Below are 21,581 nucleotides of genomic sequence, written 5' to 3'. Positions count from 1 at the left end.
AGAGAGAGAGAGAGAGAGAGAGAGAGAGAAAAGAAAGAAAGAAAGATTTTTTAACGTCCATAGGAGGCCGAAATCGGCCTATGAGACAAATCAAAGTACATGGGGTGGGTGTCCTCTAGATATCCTGTGAAGGATGAAAAGGTACAAAGCAAAAATAGCTATCCTGTGTAAGGACAGAGGGAGGAGGGAGGTGGTACAAGGGTGGGGTTCTAAAAAACAGGGGAGAGATGCAATCCTATATGCTGGGGTATTTACAATCATGAAAGAAATGCTATCATATCTCTAGCTCCATCCTTTCCCGTAATTAGGGTGTAAGACATGATGCATGGGTGAGTGAGGTGTGAACAATCCCCGTAGGATGGCGGCTGGATCTACAAAAGCTCGGATGCGTCTCTCCTCTAGAGATCTGTAGTAGCGCTCCTAGATCTCCTGGATCTCTCTGGTGAAGTGGGGGTGCCCTACACCCATGGGGATGTGGACGTCTGCGAGCTCGGACCTCCTCAGCCTGCTGTAGAGTCACTCCTCTCTGAGTAGTCTGGGATGGTGGTACTACTGTGCCCCTCTGGAAGAAATCTGTAAGCTGTGTCTGGCGCTCGTCTCTCACGACTGATGATGTCTGAAGGAGAGAGTCCCTGTGCTGATGTGCCTCTATGAGGAAGCGGCCGAAAAGTCGTTGGTCACTAGACTGAAGAATCTAGTGTAAGGTGGGCTGATCTGCAAACAAAGTCGGATATCTGCCTCTGATCCCCTCATATGCTCTACATCTGCACACAAAATGCTCCTCACTCTCAATGTCTACTGTGCAAAGTCTGCATATCCTCTCTGCCCTGGGGACATGTGCAGCTCTCCCTGCCTCAATCTCTAGCTGGTGTGATGATACTCTGAGCTGTCCAATGGAAACCCGTGCTCTATGTGGCATGTGGACATCCATGTATCTCGGTCTCTGGATGAAACCATCTGCTAGGATGGTCAGGAAGTGGTCTCTGTAGTATTGCCTCTTCGTAGGAAGAGGCTCTCTGGGTGTGATCCATGTCTCTCGGATGTATAGCTGCCAGAGATCCTGTCTGAGAACTCGATTCCTCTCATGGTGTGAGAGGCGTATGTATGGGGAGTCAAGATCATACTGAAAAGGGGACAAGTCTGTGATGTCCAAGCCATGGGATGTGAACCACTCTGTGACCTGTGAGTACCATGCTCTGGTGTCCCCCTCCTGATGTAGCTGTATCCATGCCTCGAAAGCTCTGCGTGTGAGTCTGTGTGGTGGAAGCTCTCGCATGCGCTGGATGAAGCAAATTGTCTGGAAGAGGGCGTCTACTAGCATCGGGGGTGCCGCTAGCTCTGCTCTGATGATGTCGTGTGGTACTGATGGTTTGCTATGGAGCAAACGAGAGATCATAATGATCTGTGGGCGCTCTATCTGTGTCCAGACAGATGCTGAGAGTCTTGGTGCCCATACTGCGCCAGCGTACATCATGGCAGGTGTAACTAAAGTGTCAAAAAGCCACCCTTTGGTGCGGGGCTCCTGGAAGTGGGCCTGGTGGCATCTGCGCTCTAAGGTGGCCAATGATGCATATCCTCGTGTAAGCCGCTCTCTGGCTGCCTGGGTCATGAAAAATCTACCCATGGTGCCAGTGAAAGTCACCCCCAAATATACATATGAATCAACTACCTCAACCTGTCCACCTGCTACCATGAGCACTGCTCTACTCCGGACTGTCCTAGAGGTGTGGAAGATCATGACCTTGGTCTTGCCAAGGTTCACTGTGAGCCCTCGATGTGTGCAGAAATCATCCAAGGCGTGTAGGTGGCTCTGTAGTCCCTCCTGTGTCTCAGAAACTAGAATAATATCATCTGCATAGAGCATAATATGGACTGGTGTACCTGCCAAGTCGGAGCCCGCCCTGCCTGCTCGTAGGATGTAATCTACTATCTCGTCAATGTAGAGGCCAAATAGGGTCGAGGAGAGGGGGCATCCTTGCTTCACACCAATGGTGCTAGCAATGGGGTCCGATACTCCACTTGGGCACCGCACTCTACCTATGACCTATGCATACAAAAGAATGAATGGCCCATATCATCTCAGATGGTATCTGTAGCTCCTGGAGACGTTGAAAGAGTCTCTCTCTAGGGATGGTGTCAAAAGCCTTGCGGAAATCCACAAAGCAGCAGTAGAGTCGTCTTTCCGTGCTTTCGCTCCGTCGATCAAGCAACGAAGCACGAAGATGTGATCGATGGTCGAGAAAGTGCGTCGAAACCCTGCTTGTCCTAGTGCACGTAGCCCTGATGCCTCTGCGTATGTGCTGAGCTCTGCCTCAAGAACTGCCCCATAATGTTTGGCCAATGTGTGGCCAATCATGATAGTCTTGTAGTTCCTTGGGTCCAAGGTGTCGCCAGATTTGTGGATCGGCACAATGGTGTGCATGGTCCACTCCTTTGGTAGTCCCTCAACCAAAGCGCGGTTGAAGAGACGTGCTATCAAGGGGGAGAGGGTGTCTGTTGCATAGATGAGGTGCTCGCTCTGTAGTCTAGTGTGGTCTGCTGAGCGGCCATGCTGGAGGCGTCGAATAGCCCTCTTCACCATACTAGATGTGAAGAAAGTCGAGGTGGTAGGTCGAGGGTCGGGTGGCTCCGGGATCAATGGCTGCCCAGATATCTGGTATAGGCGCTCGGCGTAATCATGCCAGATCTGAGGATCCTCCAGGGGGGTGGTAGGACGTGGCTCTCTGAGAATCCTCCATGCGGTGGCGTAGTCTGTACTCATGAGAAGGTGGTATAGCTCAAGCTCCTGTGCCTCTTCGAAGGCCAGCCGTTTACGGCGTGTGATGGCCTTCATCTGTCGCCGGACCTCGCTCTCAGTGATCTCCTCCAAGGCTTGTCGAGCCCGTAGCTGCCTGTATAGATCTCTACACTCCTCGTCGTACCACCGGTTCTGGGGCATCGTCCCAGAGGGTGGAGGTCTACCAGTGTGGGTAGTATGTGGAAAGCAGCTGAGGGCTGAGGTGTGTAAAACTGCGGAAAGCTGGCTAGTGAGTGTAGAGAGTGGTGTATCTGGGTCGAGAGTGTAGATCCCCTCGTAGACATGCGATGAGCAAACTCTGGCTAGCTCATGTGTGAAATGTATGGCGGTGTGAGGTGTGAGTGTGGGTGGTGTGTGTGAGATGGGTGAGCCAGTGAAAGAGAGGGCAAGATATGCATGGTCAGCCCCAATAGGTAGTGGTGGGATGGTGAAGGATGTGAGCAGGTGAGCTGCCTCTCTGAAGCCGATGATGTAGTCCATTGTACTACCGCCGCTGGGTACTGATGGTGGTATGCAAGTCAGGCCTCCAGATGATGGCCATTGCGCCATCCCATTGTAGATACGAGACGGTGTTGTGATCCCAAGCGAAGTAGATGTCGCCCGTACGATGTCGGTGTGGTGGTGTCTCTGGAAAACCTCTCTGCCTCTGTGTTCTCCATGGTGGAGAGTAGCTATGGGTCGTCAAAGTCCTAGATGTCACACTGTCTACTCTGTGTCCTGGCGTTGAAGTCTCCTGTGAGGAAAACTTCTCCAAGCCTGGAGTATTCCATGATCTCCTCCCTGAGACATGCATATGGTGAAAGTGTATCATCCTCCTCCTCTCCTCCCTGCGTATGAGCCTCATCTGTCTCTCCTCCGCCTGTCTATGCAAATCTAGAACCACTGGGTGCGAAGTAGCAAATGGCAATGTAGAGAATGTGTTCATCAGAGAGCTCAATCCGCACCCACATGTAGTGTGCTCCTGGGTCACGGGCTACTATCCATATCCTGCTATGGAGTGAGCGACGGTAGAGGACTACTACTCCGCCAGATCCTCTAGTGGTGTTGTGCCCTGTGCACTTCCTGTGTGTAGACTCCCACTGATAATCCTGTACTCGGGGTAGACCTCTCTCTGAGCTCTCATGTGTCTCTGTGAGTAGAATGACGTCTCTGTCATGCATCACCTCCTCCAATCTCCCTAGGTGTGTCCACAGAGAGCCATTGCAGTTCCAAACTGCCATGTGTATCTCCTCATATAGTGTCCCATAGGCCGCGAGTCCCTTTGCTACGGCCGTGCCATCGATGATGACCCGGCTGTCGCGATAGGAGGCTCGTTTTCCTTCATTGCGTGCTTGTTGGATCCGGGGAATGCATGCTCTTCTATGCTCCACTTGCATTTTTGTGAGGTCGTCATCTAGGTAGATGGGGGGGGCCGTGAGACCTCGTAGGATTACCCTCTTTCGGATGAAAAGGATGCGTGCTTCTTCCGATGGGAATTGGAGTATAAGAGGCCTCTTCTTGGTGAGGTCTTTGCCGGCTCGCCAAGCTTTGGTGAAGGGGGTTGGGTCTTCTACTTTGTAACCCTTCCTCGGGGGTAAGGGATGCGATTGAGGCCTTGAGGATGGCCATTTGCTCATGCATCTCTTCCTTCTCCTTCTTCCATCCTTCAAGCTCCTTCTTTTTGTCTTCCTTCTCCCTTGCCCATTCTTCTTTCTCTTTGTTCAAGACTTCTACTTCTTTCTCAAGTTTAGAGAGGCGGTTGATGATAGTGGTGATGGCGGAGTCGGTAAATTTCTTGTTTTCTTTGATCGTGGCGTGTAGCTTGTCCTCCATTTTGGCGATTTCATCCTTTGTGGCCCCTTTTGCCATAGCTATTCAGGGGGCGACTCAATGGGTGAGGCCCCTTTGTATTGAAGGTTGAAAAAGGTGACGGGAGAAAACTTGACGGGCAGGGGCAGACCTGACGGGCAGGGCAGTGGGAATAGCTGACGGGCAAGGGCACTGGGAATAGACTCCAACCCGCAGGTAGGCCCAAAATGAAAGTTAAAAAAAAAGAAAAGGCTGCGCGCAAGTAATTAGGCGCGCAAAACATGCTGCGCGTAGGTAGCTGGGCGCGCAAGCAGTGCAACAGGTCATAGCGAGGGTGCAGCAGGGCATGGCGTGCAGTCAGCAGTCAGCAGGGCATGGAGAGAGAGAGAGAGAGAGAGAGAGAGAGAGAGAGAGAGAGAGAGAGAGAGAGAGAGAGAGAGATGAAATGAAATGATATATTAACGTCTTCAAAAGGCCAAAATGACATATGAGACCAAGTTGTTACAACATAGTGAATCTGATACCATGTCTGGAATCAAGAAGAACCGAAACAATCACTGTATGGATGTGCCAGCTACTACAAAAGGTGCCCAGTACAATGTAGTACAATGAGAGAAGGGCGGGGGGGGAGATATGGTAGAGATACATCCTCATCTGCACTCTGGACGTCGAGAAAGTATGGCTCGAATCCTCTGTTGTAGTCTCTATCGATACTGTGTAGCTCCTCTCCTCAATCGCCGTCGTCTAGATCTCCCTAGCTCTAATGCTCGGTCTATGCGAGTGCCAGTAGAGAGAGAGAGAGAGAGAGAGAGAGAGAGAGAGAGAGAGAGAGAGAGAGAGAGAGAGAGAAAATGAAATGTTATATTAACGTCTTCAAAAGGCCAAAATGACTTATGAGACCAAACTCTTACAAAATTGTGAATCTGACACCATGTCTGGGTACAAAAATACTAGAACAAAAACACTACAATCACTAGAATCCATCCTCATCTGCACTCTGGATGTCGAGAGAGTATGGCTCGAATCCCCTGCTGTAGTCTCTGTTGTTGCTGTGTAGCCCCTCCCCTCAATCATGGCCGTCTGGATCTCCATAGCTCCAATGCTCGGTCGATGAGATTGACGGTAGTGGTCGAATGAGTGTGGCCGGAGCTCTGCAGTGATGGCTGCTCCTCTGGCTGTCCCATATCTAGTGAAAAGAAATCTGTAATCTGTCTCTGGGACTGTCTCTTTCTAGCTCTCCCCAGTAAAGTGTCTATATCTGTGTAACTCAAGTAGATATAGCCCAAGACATCTCTGATCCTTATAACTCATGACCCTAGAGAAAGGACCGAAACCCTCTCTAAATAAGCAGTGGAAACGGCCCCGAATCTAATAATACACTGTGCAATGACATACATAATGTAGCTTTGTCTCTGGCTCTAGCTGGTAGGATTTCATAGTGGGAGCAAGACCAATGGGAGTATCAGTGGATCATGCTCTTTTGACATTGTCCGTTTCATTACAGTATAGTATAGCCCAGACATCAGGAGGCAGGTCACATACCCGTTATACATTTACACCAGAGACTCACTCCGTTTATACAGAGGAGATCTATAGGCGTCTATGCACAGCTAGTCCTGGTCTCTGAGTGGAGCAGTGCACCACTTTACTGACTAAGACACTGCATGGTACAGCATCAGAGGCATACCCACACACTCAGCCGGGTCGGAGGCGACATTCTCGGAGCATGCCCCAAAATAGTTGGTATGATGAGGAGTGCAGAGAGATGAGAGCCCAACTCCAGAGAGATCTTCTTTTAGGACTCATCAGTTACAGACAATCTCGGATTGCTTCCCGGTGCCTTGTGCGACGGAAGAAACGAGCTTACTTGGCCCAGATGGAGCGAGACTTGTATCGATTGTTCTTGAGTAGAGACACAAGAGAGGCATGGCGATTCTTTCATGAGCACTCCCCTCCCCCGGTGATTACTTCTCCTTATAAGTGGGGCCAGTATGCGACATCGTTATATACAGTTCATGGACAGGAACCCTTCAGAGCCATGCCCACCTACCAGCACCTTCTTTACCACTGAGATGGTAAAGAGAGCCATTCACAGGATGAGGACCAGCAGGGCATATGATCATGATGGTCTAGTAGCAGAGCACTTCATACATGCTAGAGATATGCTGGTAGAGGTTCTTGCAGTGTTGTTCAATCGTGCCATGTGTGAGGGGTTACCTGAGACTTGGAGGTTGTCTATTATTGTGCCTATCTTCAAGGCAGGTGATCCTACAGAGCCTGGGAATTACCGCACTATTATGGTTGGACACACATTGGCACGGTTGTATGCATCCATTCTTGAGCAGCAGTTGAGTAATTGGGCAGAGGGTGAGGGTGTACGAGCAAAGGGCCATGCCGGTTTTAGGAGGGGTTTCTCCACTCTTGATCATATTCTGACACTCAGAGCCATCATTGAGGAGGGCAGGTCACATGGGAGATGGATTTATTGTAGCTTTGTGGATTTTCGCAAAGCATTTGACATGGTACCGAGAGCTCGATTGATGCGCAACTGCACGAGATGAGGGTGCCCATAGTGTTGATTTGGGGGATTATGGCTCTATACAGATCAATGATGGGACATGTACGCACCCTGGAGGGGATATCTGATTTAGTTCACTCCACCATTGGGGTGAAACAGGGTGGCCCATTGTCTCCTACTCTATTTGGTATGTATGTTGATGAGGTGTCTGATTACATTGATAGAGATGGTGATAGAGGTGCCCGGCTGGCAGGGACGTGGATCCCATTGTTGTTATATGCTGATGATATTGTGTTGATCTCTGACTCACCAAAGGGTATGCAGCGACAGTTGGATGCATTACATAGTTTTGCAGAGGATAGTGGATTGTCTGTAAACCTTGGTAAAAGCAAGGTTATGGTGTTTAAGACCACACCACAGTGGATCAGGAGATCAGCACCAACTTTCACATATGGTCAAGAGATTGTAGAGTATACAGATTCATACAGTTACCTTGGGGTTGTCTTCACTGGGCCGAGGTTTTCTTTGGGGAGAGCAGCAGAGACTAGACTGACTATAGCTTTTGCGGCCTTGGGAGGCTTGGAGAGGATGTGTTCGCACGTTCAGGTCTAGGAACCTTGGACAAAGTTATGGCTCTTTGATACTTTAGTAGACTAAGCTATATTGCATGCGGTGCAAATATGGGGACCTTCTGTAGGCAGGATGGTTGGAGATGTATGGAGAGGCCCTTGGTATCTATGATCTCTAGACTGATCAGAGCCAAGGCCTCCATACCCCATGCTACATTCGAGCAAAGCTAGCTGCCCCTCCTATGGAGAGAGAGAGAGAGAGAGAGAGAGAGAGAGAGAGAGAAATGAAATGAAATGATATATTACCGTCTTCAAAAGGCCAAAATGACCTATGAGACCAAGCTGTTACAACATAGTGAATCTGATACCATGTCCGGAATCAAAAGGAACTGAAACAAAAAATACAACTACTATAAGCTGGGACTGTATGGATGTGCAAGCTAATACAAAAAATACAACTACTACAAGCTGGGACTGTATGGATGTGCAAGCTAATACAAAGGTGCCCAGTACAATGGCAGTACAATGAGAGAAGGGGGGGGGGGATATGGTAGAGATCCATCCTCATCTGCACTCTGGGACATCGAGAAAGTATGGCTCGAATCCTGTGTTGTAGTCTCCGTCGATACTGTGTAGCTCCTCCTCAATCGCGGTCGTCTAGATCTCCCTAGCTCCAATGCTCGGTCTATGAGAATGCCAGTAGTGGTAGTATAAGTGCGGGTGGAGCTCTGCAATGGTGGCTGCTCCTCTAGGTGTCCAATATCTAGTGTAAAGAAATCTGTAATCTGTCTCTGGGACTATCTCTCTCCATCTCTCCTCAGTAAAGTGTCTCTATGCCTGTGTAACTCAAGTAGATACAGTCCAAGACATCTTTGATCCTCATAACTCATGACCCTAGATAGCGGCCCAAAACCCTTTTTAAATAGACAATGAGAACGGCCTCGTATCTCATAGTACATTGTGCAATGACATAAGAGAGAGAGAGAGAGAGAGAGAGAGAGAGAGAGAGAGAGAGAGAGAAATGAAACGTTATATTAACTTCTTCAGAAGGCCAGAATGACCTATGAGACCAGAAAGCTACAATGTGGTGGATCTGATACAAAGTCAGAGTAACAAAAATGACAAAATAAAATAAAATGACAGAATAAAATGCTATGGAATCCGAAACAGCTAGGTGTGAAAAGCTAGGTGGGATCCAGCATCGGTCGCTGGCGGATCTCATCAATCTCCTCCATGGTCAATAGCCTGACCGGGCGTCATGCATGTCGGGCCAAAGTGATCCGAATCCTCTGATGCAACCTCCGTCGATATTGTCTAGTCCTCCGCAGTCGTGGGCGTCTGGATCTCCCTAGCTTGGTCGCTCGGTCGATCAGTGTGCCTCTGGTGTGAGGCGACGACCTCTCCTGTGGTGGTAGCTCCTCCGGGTGTCGAGTGTCTGCTCTAAAGAAGTTTGTGATCCGTCTTTGAGACTGGCTGGCCTCTCCCTCATCAGGCTCTCTCTGTGTCTGCACAGCTCGGGCAAAAACAGACCCAAGCATCTCTGATCCTCGTACCGCATGACTCTCGAGAGTGGTCCGAAGCCCTCTCTGAACAAGCGGTGGAAGTGGCCACGTATCTCGTAGTAGACGGGGCAGTGGCATGTGTAGTGCAACTTTGTCTCAGGCTCTAGGTCACACAGGAGGCATGTCCTGGCCTCTGCTGGTACTCTGTTGTATCTCCCAATCTGGATCCGCAGATGGTGTGAAGATGTGCGTATCTGGCCAATAGCACCTCGTATCCCATGAGACAAGTGGGTGTCCATGTTTCTGGGTCTCGTCACAAAACCGTCCTCCGTGAGCTGGAGAAGATGCTCTCTGTAGAAAGCCATCTTCATGCGCAGCTCTTGTGCTGGCTGTATCCATGTCCTCTTGGTGTCTAGCTGAGTCAGGTCCTGGCGGATGAGCCTGGTGATCTCGGACTGTGTGAGAGTCAGAGAGGGTGCATCCAGTGAGTACCGGAAGGGGGGCAGTCTGTCTATGCTGAACCCATGCGCCTAAAACTATGATGTCATCTCCCCATACCAGCATGTTGTATCTCCCTGCATGGCTAATTGTCGAGAGGACTCATGTGGAAGGCGGGCATGTCTGTTTCTGGGAAGTTCCCACATGCGGTGTATGAAGGAGACAGATCTAGTGAGCGCCTCAACCACTAGTGGGGGGCAGCTAGCTCCGCTCAGATAATGGCACGTGGTACTGAAGCCTTGGCTCTAATGAGCCGTGAGATCATAGAGACTAGTGGCTTCTCCATGTCCCCCCATCCATCAGTGCGACCTGTCGTCCCATGATGATCCAATGAAGGTCCCCAAATCTCAGCTCCATAGAGCAATGCAGAAGCCACCAAGGTGTCAAAGAGCCAGAGCTTTGTTCGAGGCTCCTGAAACTGAACATGTGAACACATCCTCTCCAATCTACCCAATGCTGCATGGGCTCTAGTCAATCTAGTCTCTGCTGCTCTTCTCAATGAAAATGCTGGTCCACTAAAAACCACTCCAAGGTAGGTCTAAGCATCTGTATACTCCACTGTCTCCTGTCCGTATGTGAATGCGGGCACTGACCTCCTGATCCACTGTGGGGTGGTATTTAAATACCATGACCTTGGTTTTACCAAGGTTGACACACAAACCACTTTCATGAGCAAACCTATGCAAAGCATCCAAGTGACGTTGCATCCCCTCCGGAGAGTCGGAGATCAACACAATATCATCAGCATATAACAATAGTGGAATCCATGTTCCTACCAGTTGTGCACCTCTATCACCATCTCTCTCAATGTAGTCAGAAATCTCATCCACATACATACCAAACAGACTAGGAGAGGGCAGGCAACCCTGCTTCACCCCAATAGTGGAATGAACCGCTGTAGATAGGCCCTCTAAGGTGCGTACATGCCCCACTATTGACCTGTACAGTGCCATGACCCCCCAAATGAGCTTTGTGGGTACTCCCATCTCCTATAATCTGCGCATCAATCTAGCTCTGGGTACTGTGTCAAATGCTTTGCGGAAGTCCACAAAGTTGCAATAGATCCGGCTCCCATGTGATCTACCCTCCTCAATGATAGCTCTGAGTGTCAAGATATGGTCAAGAGTAGAAAAACCTCTCTTGAATCCTGCCTGCCCAGAGAGAGAGAGATTCTAATGTCATGGGAACAATCACAAGACACCTCAAAGATCTATTTGAAGAGTCTTGAGAGAGTTTATTAACTTCCTTCGGAAGCCAAAGTTGACCTAGGGGACAGATCAAATACATCTTGGTTCCAATCCACTCCGGGTATTCATGCCATCAAGGCATGAAAAACAAAATGAAAAATAATAATGCTTATGAAAAAGCTTCAAGGACTCCTAAGAGGTAGAAGTGCAAAGAGGTTTCAATACATAAAGTGGGAAGTAGTTGATCTGGGTAAGGGATGTGCTCACTCCTCAGGGAGTAGGGTATGGAATTCTCCATTGATTGCTTGGCCCCCCCTTTAAAATGCCCACTTTCCATTCTTCCTTGCTTCTTTTACCTTAGCCAAATCTGCTCGTCTATTCTTAAACTATAGTGGTGTCAACTCATCTAATATCAGTAGACTAAGACATGGCCCTATGATGTTATAAAATACATACAAATCCTTGGAGTGACTTTGTCTGCTTCATCACTGGTACTTTCTCAAATCTATCCATGTATGAGACCTTTGTTGTGTACCTTTTACTATGATGAAGAAGAGATTTTTGTCAAAAACGGGAGCGCACAACCATATCAATTAACTCAGATGAAATATACCAAACTAAGAGAAAAGGGAGAAAGAAAAAGAGTAAGAAGATTGACACAGTACTGGGGACCGGAAAATGCGCCCCACCCCACCCCCAAAAAAAACAACAAAAAAAAGAAAGAATCAATGTGGCAGAATCTTTACAAGCACATGAACCGACAGTGGGCACTATTCCCATGCTCCATCTTGAATCTCAAAACTCCATGGAACTCGGGAACTTCCTTCCCTACTCAGAATCACCTACAAGAACACAAGCAACTCTATGAATCTCCAAAAGAACATCATGTGTTGCTTCCGGTTCGGAAAGCAACCTCCAGATTCAATTTCTTGCCTACAACCTCCTCACCATTAGCATGCCCGCCATCGGAGGAGAAATGCATGGCTGCTCAATAGTCTCAAAGAACCTGCTAATGGAGGTACTTTATCGAGCACAAAAACCTATCTGAAGGAGCAACAATGGACATGGTCATTCCAATCAGCAAGGAGGAGCATCCACGACCATGAGCACCAGACTTACAACTTCATCACCATTGGCACATTCAAGCCATAATTGCCTTCCATCCAAGGGACAATGCACGGTGACGAAATGCTCCCTCCCTCTCGGCCAATGTTCTGAAAATGCTTTTCATATCAGTGTGGGCCCTGCTCTTCAGAGCATGTTCCTATCCCTTGTGGCTTGGCTAAAGAGCAAGAAATATTTAGCACACAGGCTAGTATAATGGGGGGTGCCTTTAGCATGCTTTTGATGTCGGGAATAATTTTCAACACCTTAAGAAAAGATAGGAATTATCTAGGAGACTCTTTTCAAGAGCCATAGAGGAAAGCAAATCAGAGAAAATTTCTACCGAATGGTTCACGTATCCCATTGTTTTGTGAGATGAGAAATTGTTGCCTGGATGCATCAATGCACAGCCTCAGTGGCTCTTATCCCACATTCGTAATAGCTAGCAGTGATGTTTGTTAGCCTTCTATCATGTTTTCCTAGATTTATATGTTTCTTTGTTTTTAGCAAAAAACAACCATACCCTAAACCTTCTTATCTTTCATTCAAACACTTAAAGTTATCGCTACAAATGCTTTGTCTAGATTACTAAAGATTGATAATCTTTCACAGATTCTTGGGCTCAAACAAAAATGCAATCTCTGAATTTCCAAGACCCATATTAAAAAAAAACTGCTTAACATTAACGAAAAACAGACCATCATTTCTGCAGGCCCGTTTTGAGCTCATGCCAGCAATTCCTTTTTGTGCTAGCCCATCTTTTTCTTCTCTTGACCTCTTTTCCCTGAAGGCTGGCTTATCCAAAATTGGTGCGCTGGCTTCCTCTGAGAGCTCTAGTTTCTTTGACTTTTTGGAAACTGGAAGAAAAAATTCTAAACGAAACGGCAACTGAAACATTACTAGTTGTGAAACAGAAAATTGAAGGCCACCAGATTTCAACAACCATACCACTTTCTGTTGACGTGAGCATGCTGTCATGTAGTGAACCTGAAACTCTCAGTTTGAAGACCTCATGTTCATGCTTGTGACAATCTAAAACAAACCACATCATACCTCATTATTAAAATTAAGTTACTTTGAGCCCCCAACTAATACTGTATGTCTATGCCAGATATTGTAGGACTTTGATGTTATGTTTGGGTTCAGAAACATAGGATGACAGAGAGTGCCTTCAATATGATTGAAAATTTTTATTCTGCCCAGGTTATAGGTATGTTCTTGAATACTCACAAGCCCACATAGTGTAAAGAGGAATGATACAAGGCATACAACACAAATAGTACCAAAAAGAACAAGCAGAGGCTAAAATGTGTGTGTGTGTGTGTGTGTGCGAGAGAGAGAGAGAGAGAGAGAGAGAGAGAGAGAGAGAGAGAGAGAGAGAGAGAGAGAAATGAAATGTTATATTAACGTCTTCAAAAGGCCAAAATGACCTATGAGACCAAAAAGTTACAATTGGTGAATCTGATACCATGTCTGAGTACGGAAATTACCAGGTTACAAAGTTACCAAGTTACAAAGAACTAACACTAAAACACTAAGGCACTAAGGAGAAAGGGAATAAAGGGGGGGGGAGGCCGGGGGTTTGTGGGTTCAGATGAAATCTCTCATCGGTCGCTGTCGGATCTCATCGACTTCCTCCATGGTCAGAACTCTGGTTGGGCGTCTTGCATGTCGAGCTAGAGTGATCTGTATCTTCTGTTGCAACCTTCGTCGGTAGTGGGAGACCCCCCGAGGTCATGGACGTCTGGATCTGCCAAGTTCAGTGGCTCTGTCAAGTTCACAGAGAGAGATTGAATTATCGTCCATGGAGGTCATATATGACCCATGGGACCAAGACAAAACATTACAACGATGCATTCGGATTATCGATACAGATCAGTTAAGGATTGAGGGTCCATCGAGATGGTAGAATGAGGGAAGGAAAGAGAGGAAGAGAACAAAACCTAAGGGGGTTCAGCTAGGGAGCCAATTAGGGGTTCAAAACTCTTGGATGATAGCTTTGCCACCTCGGTAGACTACCCATTTACCTTGCTTGTGTGCTTTCATGCATCTTTTTGAGCTCGCTTGCTTTACTCTTGAGTTGATTTGTGGTCAGTTCCCCAACGATCCTGAACGTTTTTCCCTTGAGTAGTCAAGATTGGCGTAGCAGCTTCATCCATTCATCTTTGTCCTTGAGAGTGAGTATGCAATGCTCGGGTGGTACATGCCTATGTGTGTCGTTGATCCAAGAGACAATTTCAGGCTTAATGTAGACAAGTTGAAGAATGTCTTTGAGCTTGGTAATTGCTTCCTCCAAGGTGTCCTCGCTAGTGCACCGGCGTGGGTAGAGCCCCCCAATCCTGACCTTGAGGCCAAGAGATTCTTGTATGACCTCCTCTATCTTGGTGTCAATCTTCTTGTGTGCTGCTTCTTGGGATTCCTTTTGAGCCATCATGACAGTCTCGATGAGGGAGGCTTTAACTTCGTGTGCTTTTGTAAGCAGAGCTTGGTTCTCTACTTCCTTCGCGTCTTCAAGCTTGCGTAGATGTTTTTTGAGTCTCTCATTCTCCTCGACAAGTTCTTGGATCTGTGCCTCGATGGTTGTGATCCTTGCTTCTTGGCGGGTGGCGAGATCCTTCCTTGGCGCCACTGCCACCGCAAGAGAGAGAAATGAAATGAAATGATATTTAACGTCTTCAAAAGGCCAAACTGACCTATGAGACTAATCCGTTACAAACTTGTGAATCTGGTACTGTGTCTGAGTACAAAAAAAGAAATACTAAAATGAATCTAGAAGTGCTACTAGCTCCAACTGTCTGCGGTATGTGTGATTGCTGATACAATGGGTGCCAAATACAAGAGAAAGATACAATGGGTGATGGATCCATCCTCCTCTATACTCTGGATGTCAAGATAGTATGGCTTGAATCCTCTGTTGTAGTCTCCGTCGATGTTGTGAAGCTCCTCTCCTCGGTCGCGGGCGTCTTGATCTCCCTAGTTCCAATGCTCAGTCAATGAGTACCACGGGTGTGAGTATGAGCTGAGCTTTACAATGGTGGCTGCTCCTCTATCTGTCCAGTGTTTGGCGTGAAGAAATCAGTAATCTGTCTCTAAGATTGTCTCTCTCCAGATCTCCTCAGTAAACTATCTCTGTGTCTGTGTAGCTGAAGTAGATACAGGCCAACACATCTTTGGTCCTGATTGCTCATGACTCTCAAGAAGGGTCCGAAGCCTTCTCTAAATAGACAGTGGAAGCGACCCCATATCTGGTAATACACTGTGCACTGACATATATATATAATGTGTCTCCATCTCTGGCTTTGTATGGCATAGACAACATATCCTGCTAGCTGCTAGTATCCCTCTAAATCTACAAGTCTCAATCTCAAGCTGATGTGAAGATGTCCGTATCTGACCAATGGCACACAATAACCCATGAGATAGATGTGCATCCATATAGCTGGGACGAAGCACAAACCCATCTCCTGTGAGTTGAAGAAGATGCTCTCTATAGAAATTCATCTTCGTGCCAACTCCTATTTCGGCTCTATCCATGTCCTCTTGGTGTCCAACCGGGTCAGGTCCTAGCGGATGAGTTTAGGAATCTCCACCCGTGTAAGAGACAACGATGGTGCATCAAGGGAGTACTGGAAGGGAGGCAATTTGTCCATGCTGAAGCCATGTATCTGGAACAATGATGACAGGCTATGTTGATCACCTGCCTTGAAGATAGTGTCACGTGCACATCTAACCATATGTGTACGTGGACAAGCGGCTTCATGACATGGGTTCAGTTCAGTTCAGTTAAGTAAGCTTAAGGAATAGGAACTGCTCTGGCACTTTTGTGAGTCTGTTCGTCGCAAACCGTGCATGTCCAGACACTTAAAGTAGATGCATATCCTCTGGTTGCACACAACATGATCATCAGATTTCCATCAAAACCCATCAAGAGCATTTTTACAGTGCATTGACCTATTTTCCCTATTTTAGCCAATTTTTACTTATTATTTTTAAGTGACTTTTGTTGGGAACTGGGTAGGTGTCACAAATGGGAGCGCATAACAATTTAAAATACATCCGGATAAATAGGATTTATCACTTATTGCTGAAGCCAGAGGATATAGAGAGAAATAGATAGAGAGTGAGAAGATGGACACAGTACTGGGGACCAGAAGATGGGCTGGTCCCCCCCCTTAAAGAGAATTCTTTATTAGGGAGAATCTTTTTACAAGAACAAGAACCGGAGAAAACCCCTCCGTTCTAATTCTCTGACTCGATGGTCGTTCTTTCTCGTAAGGGAAATCCGAGAGACGAGCTCTCAATTCTTTTTCTGTCTGTACTCGGAGTCAAGACTCCGCAGACAATTTCCAAATTCCGTTCCCGAAATTCCTAAGCGTAGGCCGAAGCCTTCTCACTTCTCCTTCGTGATGAAGTACCTGCAAACACATACGCAAACACGCGACAACAATTCGTATGGCGAATCCACAATAGATACCTGTCCCTCTTGAGTGGAAAAAGCGACTTCCGTGCTTCGTAGTCTCGCGATCTCTTGCGTTATCTAGCGGCAGAGTCTTCTCTTGCTGACGTTGGTAACCCTTTCTCCGTGAGGGCATGTGGTGCTTTTATAGCTCCTTGACCACGGCACGAATAGCTGATCGTGTAGAGATCGCGGCTATTTTTTTGTTTTTTTTGCGATGTTCTATCCGAAATAGGGAGAGAGAATACGCTAGCTGGTTTTGTTGCTTTATTTTCTAAGTGGCTGCCCACTTATTAAGTGGGCAGCCGGCATATTTTAAATTGATCTGAACCTGCCCAAAAACTCAATAAAACCTTATAAGTTTAAAACAATGCTTTTCACAACACTTCCCAAGCGTCCCTGGATGCAACCACATGCACGAATCCAATGCAAACATAGATTCCTCGTGGGAAAACGTCTGCTCTTCCCGGAAAACTCGTTAAAATATTCCGCTTTTTAAGAAAAGCTTCTCAGAACCCATCTTTATTCTTGTGCTTGCGTCTTTAAGCGTATTCCTCTTTTCCAGTTCGGATTTTCTCTCGACTATGGATATCCCCTTTCCGATGTACCCGTTGCCCACCTTGTGACGCATCAGGAATACCCATCACATAGTCCTTTCCTACCGAACTTACGGTACAATCCCCTTCACGATGCTCTATGTCACCCATCCTATGACGCATCAGAGATGTCCGTTCCCGGATGGTCGGATACTTCTTCCTAATGCTCCCTGTCACCCATCCGATGTGACGCATCAGAAGTACTCGTTCTTGGTGGCCTTACAGATATTCCCGTTCTCAATGCTCCCGTCATTACTTTGAATGACGCACTAGAGTCTAGGAATACTCTGTACTCGGATGTCTCCAGTGAGAAAAACCCTCACTTAAAATTCCAATAATTCATTTAGAATTATTTTTCCTGGTGTTCCAAGCGAGAAAACCCTCTCACTTATAAATCCAATAATTCATTTAGAATTATTTTTATGTCAGATAAAGCCAATTTAGCAACAGTACGGCAAATTAGCAATGCAAGTATATAAGAAACCTAGTGCAAGCACTTTCTGGCAGGAGGGGCAGCAGGAACTTCGCGTTCAACAGGCACCTTCTAGCAAGACCACCTTCTCGCAACAGACCTTGCGTTTTCAGTTATCTGCAAAGCCTAGCGTTTTTGCCACCAAGACCAGCCCTAGCGTTTTGCATTGCAGATCAGCCCCGGCAACAGCAGAATAGCACATCAACCCTAGCATTTTTGCATCAGCATGGCAGATCGGCGTTTTGCAGATTCATCGCGACAAGATCACCCATAGCACCAGCGTGTTCAGTTTCAACAGTCAGACTCCGCAATAGAACCCCTGAACCCCGCAGATCTCACCTTCCCGCAGCAAATCCTCGCGGCACGGTCAGATCAGCTAAGGTTTGTTGGGAATTGGGTAGGGCAAATTAGCAATCCAAGTATATAAGAAACCTAGCGCGAGCACTTTCTAGCAGAGGAACTTCGCGTTCAACAGGCACCTTCTCAGCAAGACCACCTTCCCGCAACAGACCTAGTGTTTTCAGTTATCTGCAAAGCCTAGCGTTTTTGCCACCTTGACCAGCCCTAGCATTTTGCATTGCAGATCAGTCCCGACAACACCAGGATAGAAAATCAGCCCTAGCGTTAGCAAATTTCCTCAGCAAGATCAGAATTCAGCCCTAGCGTTTTGCAGATTCATCGCGACAAGATCGCCCATAGCACCAACGTTTTCAGTTTTCAGCAATCAGACTCCGCAATAGAATCCCCGAACCTCGCAGATCTCGCCTTCCCGCAGCAGATCCTCGCCGCAAGGTCAGATCAGCCAAGGTTTGCAGATTCAGCCCGGAAAACGCAGATTTCAGCATCTGCATTTTCGGCGCGTCGTCGTCGCATGGTTGCCATCGACATCGTCACCGACATAGAGTTAAAATTCAGCAGATAAAGATTTTCACATTCCAACCATTAGCATTTACAGATTTCAGTCCGTCTCGTCGTCGACATCGTCGGCAAGTCCAAGCATTGTAGAGATTTGTGCAATCAATAGTAGACCGCTCTCGCCATAGAGAGTGGGGCCTTCGGAGGAGGGTTTCACAACATTCTGGTATCGTATTCTTCTCTCTCTATCTCTCAGTCTCAGCACCTTCATTCACAATGTTCACCACTTTGTTCGTGTCCATTGCACTCTCTCACTAAAGGAACGGAAGGCTCTCCCTTCCGTAAGTAAAAGGAACCCTTGAGCACACTTCGGAGCACTCATCTTGAGCAAAGGTCAACATTCATTTCCGCTGCACCTTACATTGGTATCAGAGCTTTGGCAGTGTTCTGTATCACTCAAGGAAAGAACCACATAATTTTTTTGCTTGTTGTAGTCGCACGTAACCCAAGTCCTCTTGGGCGTGTCGGTTCCTGATCGTGTTTTTGAAGAGTGACAGGAAACCCAAGAAAGAAGGGCTTGTCCAGCCTCCCCTTGTTTCTCTTTTCACTCATTGAGAGCGGACTGTGCACTTAGCAGTCGGCCAATCGACGTGAGGTGGGAAAAAGCAACCTTGGTGTGAGCGCAAGGCCGCCAAGGGGTGCGCCCGCGGAAAAGAGAAGAGCTCGGGTAAAGAGAAGATCGTTCTCTAACACAGATTGCAAGCTAAAGAAGAACCTATAGACTCAAGACCCCCAAGAACCTCAAGAACCTCAAGACCCTCAAGAACCCAAGACCCACAAGAACCCAAGTTTCTTGTGAAATTAAGACCCAAAGATCTCAGTGTATGGTCATCACCCGAAGCGGAATGGATACTTTGCATAAAGGTGATGAGCATGAAGAAGGTGAAGAAGAATTTTCCCCACCAGGAGGTTTTCTTGACCCTCCCCCTTCCCCATCTACGCCACGGTTTGCACCAACTTCTATGGAGGCTTTGGTCAAGTCGATGATGGACATGATGGCACAACAACAAGAAGTGAATCACGTAGCGATGGCACAACTAGAAAGAAAAGCAGAACGACAGGAAGCCGTGGAGCGTGAACGCCAAAACAAACAAGAAACCTTGGCTCGCGAGGCACGCTTGGCGGTCGAGGAACGAAAAGAACAAAAAGCAGAAAGAAAGGAAGCTTTGGAGCGTGAGCGCGATCAAGCACGCTTGGCGGCCGAAGAAAGACGAGTGGCATTGGAGGCAGAGTGTGAGGCACAAAGAGAACTACGCATGCAAGAATTGGTCCGACAGGTTCTCACCTCAAAGTCTGAGTCAGCCAAAGATGTTGGTAGTTCATCAAGTGGCGCAAGCCGAGATTCCGACTCCAACAACCCCGTCACAGAGAAGGTCACGTTCAATAACTATGATGGTAAGATGGATGCTACGATTATTCATTCTTGGTTGCATCAATTTAATGCTTATTTTGCGACAACTAAAAAGACAGGAAATAGCAAGGTTTTGACGGCACCTCTGTACCTTGCCGGTGATGCCATTAATTGGTACCACGCATGGCAAGAAGCACAATTGACCGCGCACCTAAACGAAGCTGAAGAAGGCACGCCAAAGTAACAGGGAACGGGCCCCTCCTGTTCCCGGAATGCGTTCACAAAGGGATCAATGAAACCGGCCCGTGGGGCGATAGGCATTGGCTTTCACCCAAAATTCTTTACTTTAGACACACACACACACACAGAGAACGTGCAAAGGGAACGTGCAACAGGAATTAACACTTATGCACACACGGCTCGCAAGCTAGAATGCTCCGAGCAGACGCCGACAACCTATAGACGCCAAAATTGGCGCCCCTTTCAGTATTTCTTTATACTTTGAGAGGGTAAATTTACAAAGTTGAGTGCTGGGAATCCTTTGTCTATATCCAACTAGATACCACTTGATTTGGCCAAACTTCGGCAGCATAACAACCCCAAAACTTGCACGAAACCAATTCCCCTGCTAGAACTCACGTCCACTGGCATAAACCCTTTGATTCTTGCCCAAAAACAGTAAATTCAGCACGCTGTATTTACTGGTTATTGCCCTGTTTTCAGCCCCAAACAGTCCCCTAACTGTCCTCTGCCAGTGGGACACTATTCCCAATGGTTCTGGCGTCCGTATGGCTGAAAAACAGTCAATTTACAACGCATACACAGTGCTGAAAACGCACCTGTACGGTGAGGTTATGACCCTCACCGGTGCCTGCTTCGGAGTAGCAACTAGCTACCCCTGTTCCTGCTCAAGGAGGCTCTTGCCTCAGCACAAAAGCATGAACCCACACAACTCTACATCAGTCAAATGAAGAGCCCTCTTGTGGGGCATCACATAACTACACGTAGGGGGGAGAGAGAGCGGTGTGTAGCGTGCAGGGCATCACTCCTAGCACCCGACTGTACATGAGAGGGAAAGAAAGCACTCCATAGCTCTTAACCTGTGACAAGTTCTCAATGACGCATCCCCCCAGCATAAATCAAGCGCCCCCTTGTAGCAGGGCTACAGTGTCACTTCACAGGACAGGCAGTTGGACAGTTAGCTACAGTTGGTCTGGTCTGGTTCACACTGGACGGACCCTTTGGGCTGGGAGTGACACATGGCAGGGTACCTACGGTGGTCTAGTGGACATCGTGGCCAGGTCACCACCACCACTCAGTTTGGAGATAGACTTAGCTGGCTGGACATTTATGGGCCGTTGGTGGCTCTTATGGTTGTACATATGAGTAGTCGTTTTGGGCCAGTTCCATTATCTTGTACGTAGTCGTCTAGAGAGAGTCTTACACAGAGCACCGCTTCACCATCCCTGCACATCTGAGCCTCGACACCCCCATTTGTACCTATGAGTCCTGGGCTGGAGCTGAGTGTGCTGCCATGCCAGAGTCTGTACATGGTTCTTTGAGCTAGTCGAGTCCACATGTTCTGGTCCACTGTCGTGTCTCTGTTGTTTTCCATTATTTCTGTGTTTCATTCTGTTTGAGAGAGTTTCCATTTGTTTGAGTGAGATTGTCACGCACATTGCACTGAGGGGCACCCACACTGTAGAGAGCACGACACATTATCCGCGCTACACCCCTCTTCTGTCCTTGACCTGTAATGCATCTGTGAACAAATAGATGCAAAAAGGGAAAGTTTTTCATGGCTGCCAAAACCTGCGTATCACTGAAA

At 47.5% G+C, this 21,581-nt stretch overlaps 1 protein-coding gene across 9 annotated transcripts in view; it reads right to left on the bottom strand.

The window, feature by feature from the left end:
- Nucleotides 1-21,581, bottom strand: part of LOC147460875 (uncharacterized) — a 121,337-nt gene that overhangs the window by 35,140 nt on the left and 64,616 nt on the right. For 4 of the 9 annotated variants that reach the window (XM_086508564.1, XM_086508565.1, XM_086508563.1 and 1 more), the window contains exons 2-3: nucleotides 12,912-12,995; nucleotides 12,662-12,835 (exon numbers count right to left, since the gene is read on the bottom strand). The exons of 1 other annotated variant lie outside the window; for it this stretch is intronic. In XM_086508564.1, coding sequence (XP_086364690.1) covers nucleotides 12,662-12,835; nucleotides 12,912-12,995 — 258 coding nt within the window. Of the gene's footprint in view, nucleotides 1-12,659; nucleotides 12,852-12,911; nucleotides 13,015-21,581 lie in introns of those variants that run through there. 4 more of the 9 variants (XM_086508568.1, XM_086508569.1, XM_086508567.1 and 1 more) reach the window with 3 other exon arrangements.

Source organism: Adiantum capillus-veneris, chromosome 3 (genome assembly GCF_014529385.1).
Source record: "Adiantum capillus-veneris isolate H3 chromosome 3, ASM1452938v2, whole genome shotgun sequence".
NCBI classification, from domain to species: Eukaryota; Viridiplantae; Streptophyta; class Polypodiopsida; order Polypodiales; family Pteridaceae; genus Adiantum; species Adiantum capillus-veneris.
The sequence above is the reverse complement of the archived record's forward strand: the minus strand, read 5'-3'. Positions and strand labels throughout refer to the sequence as shown.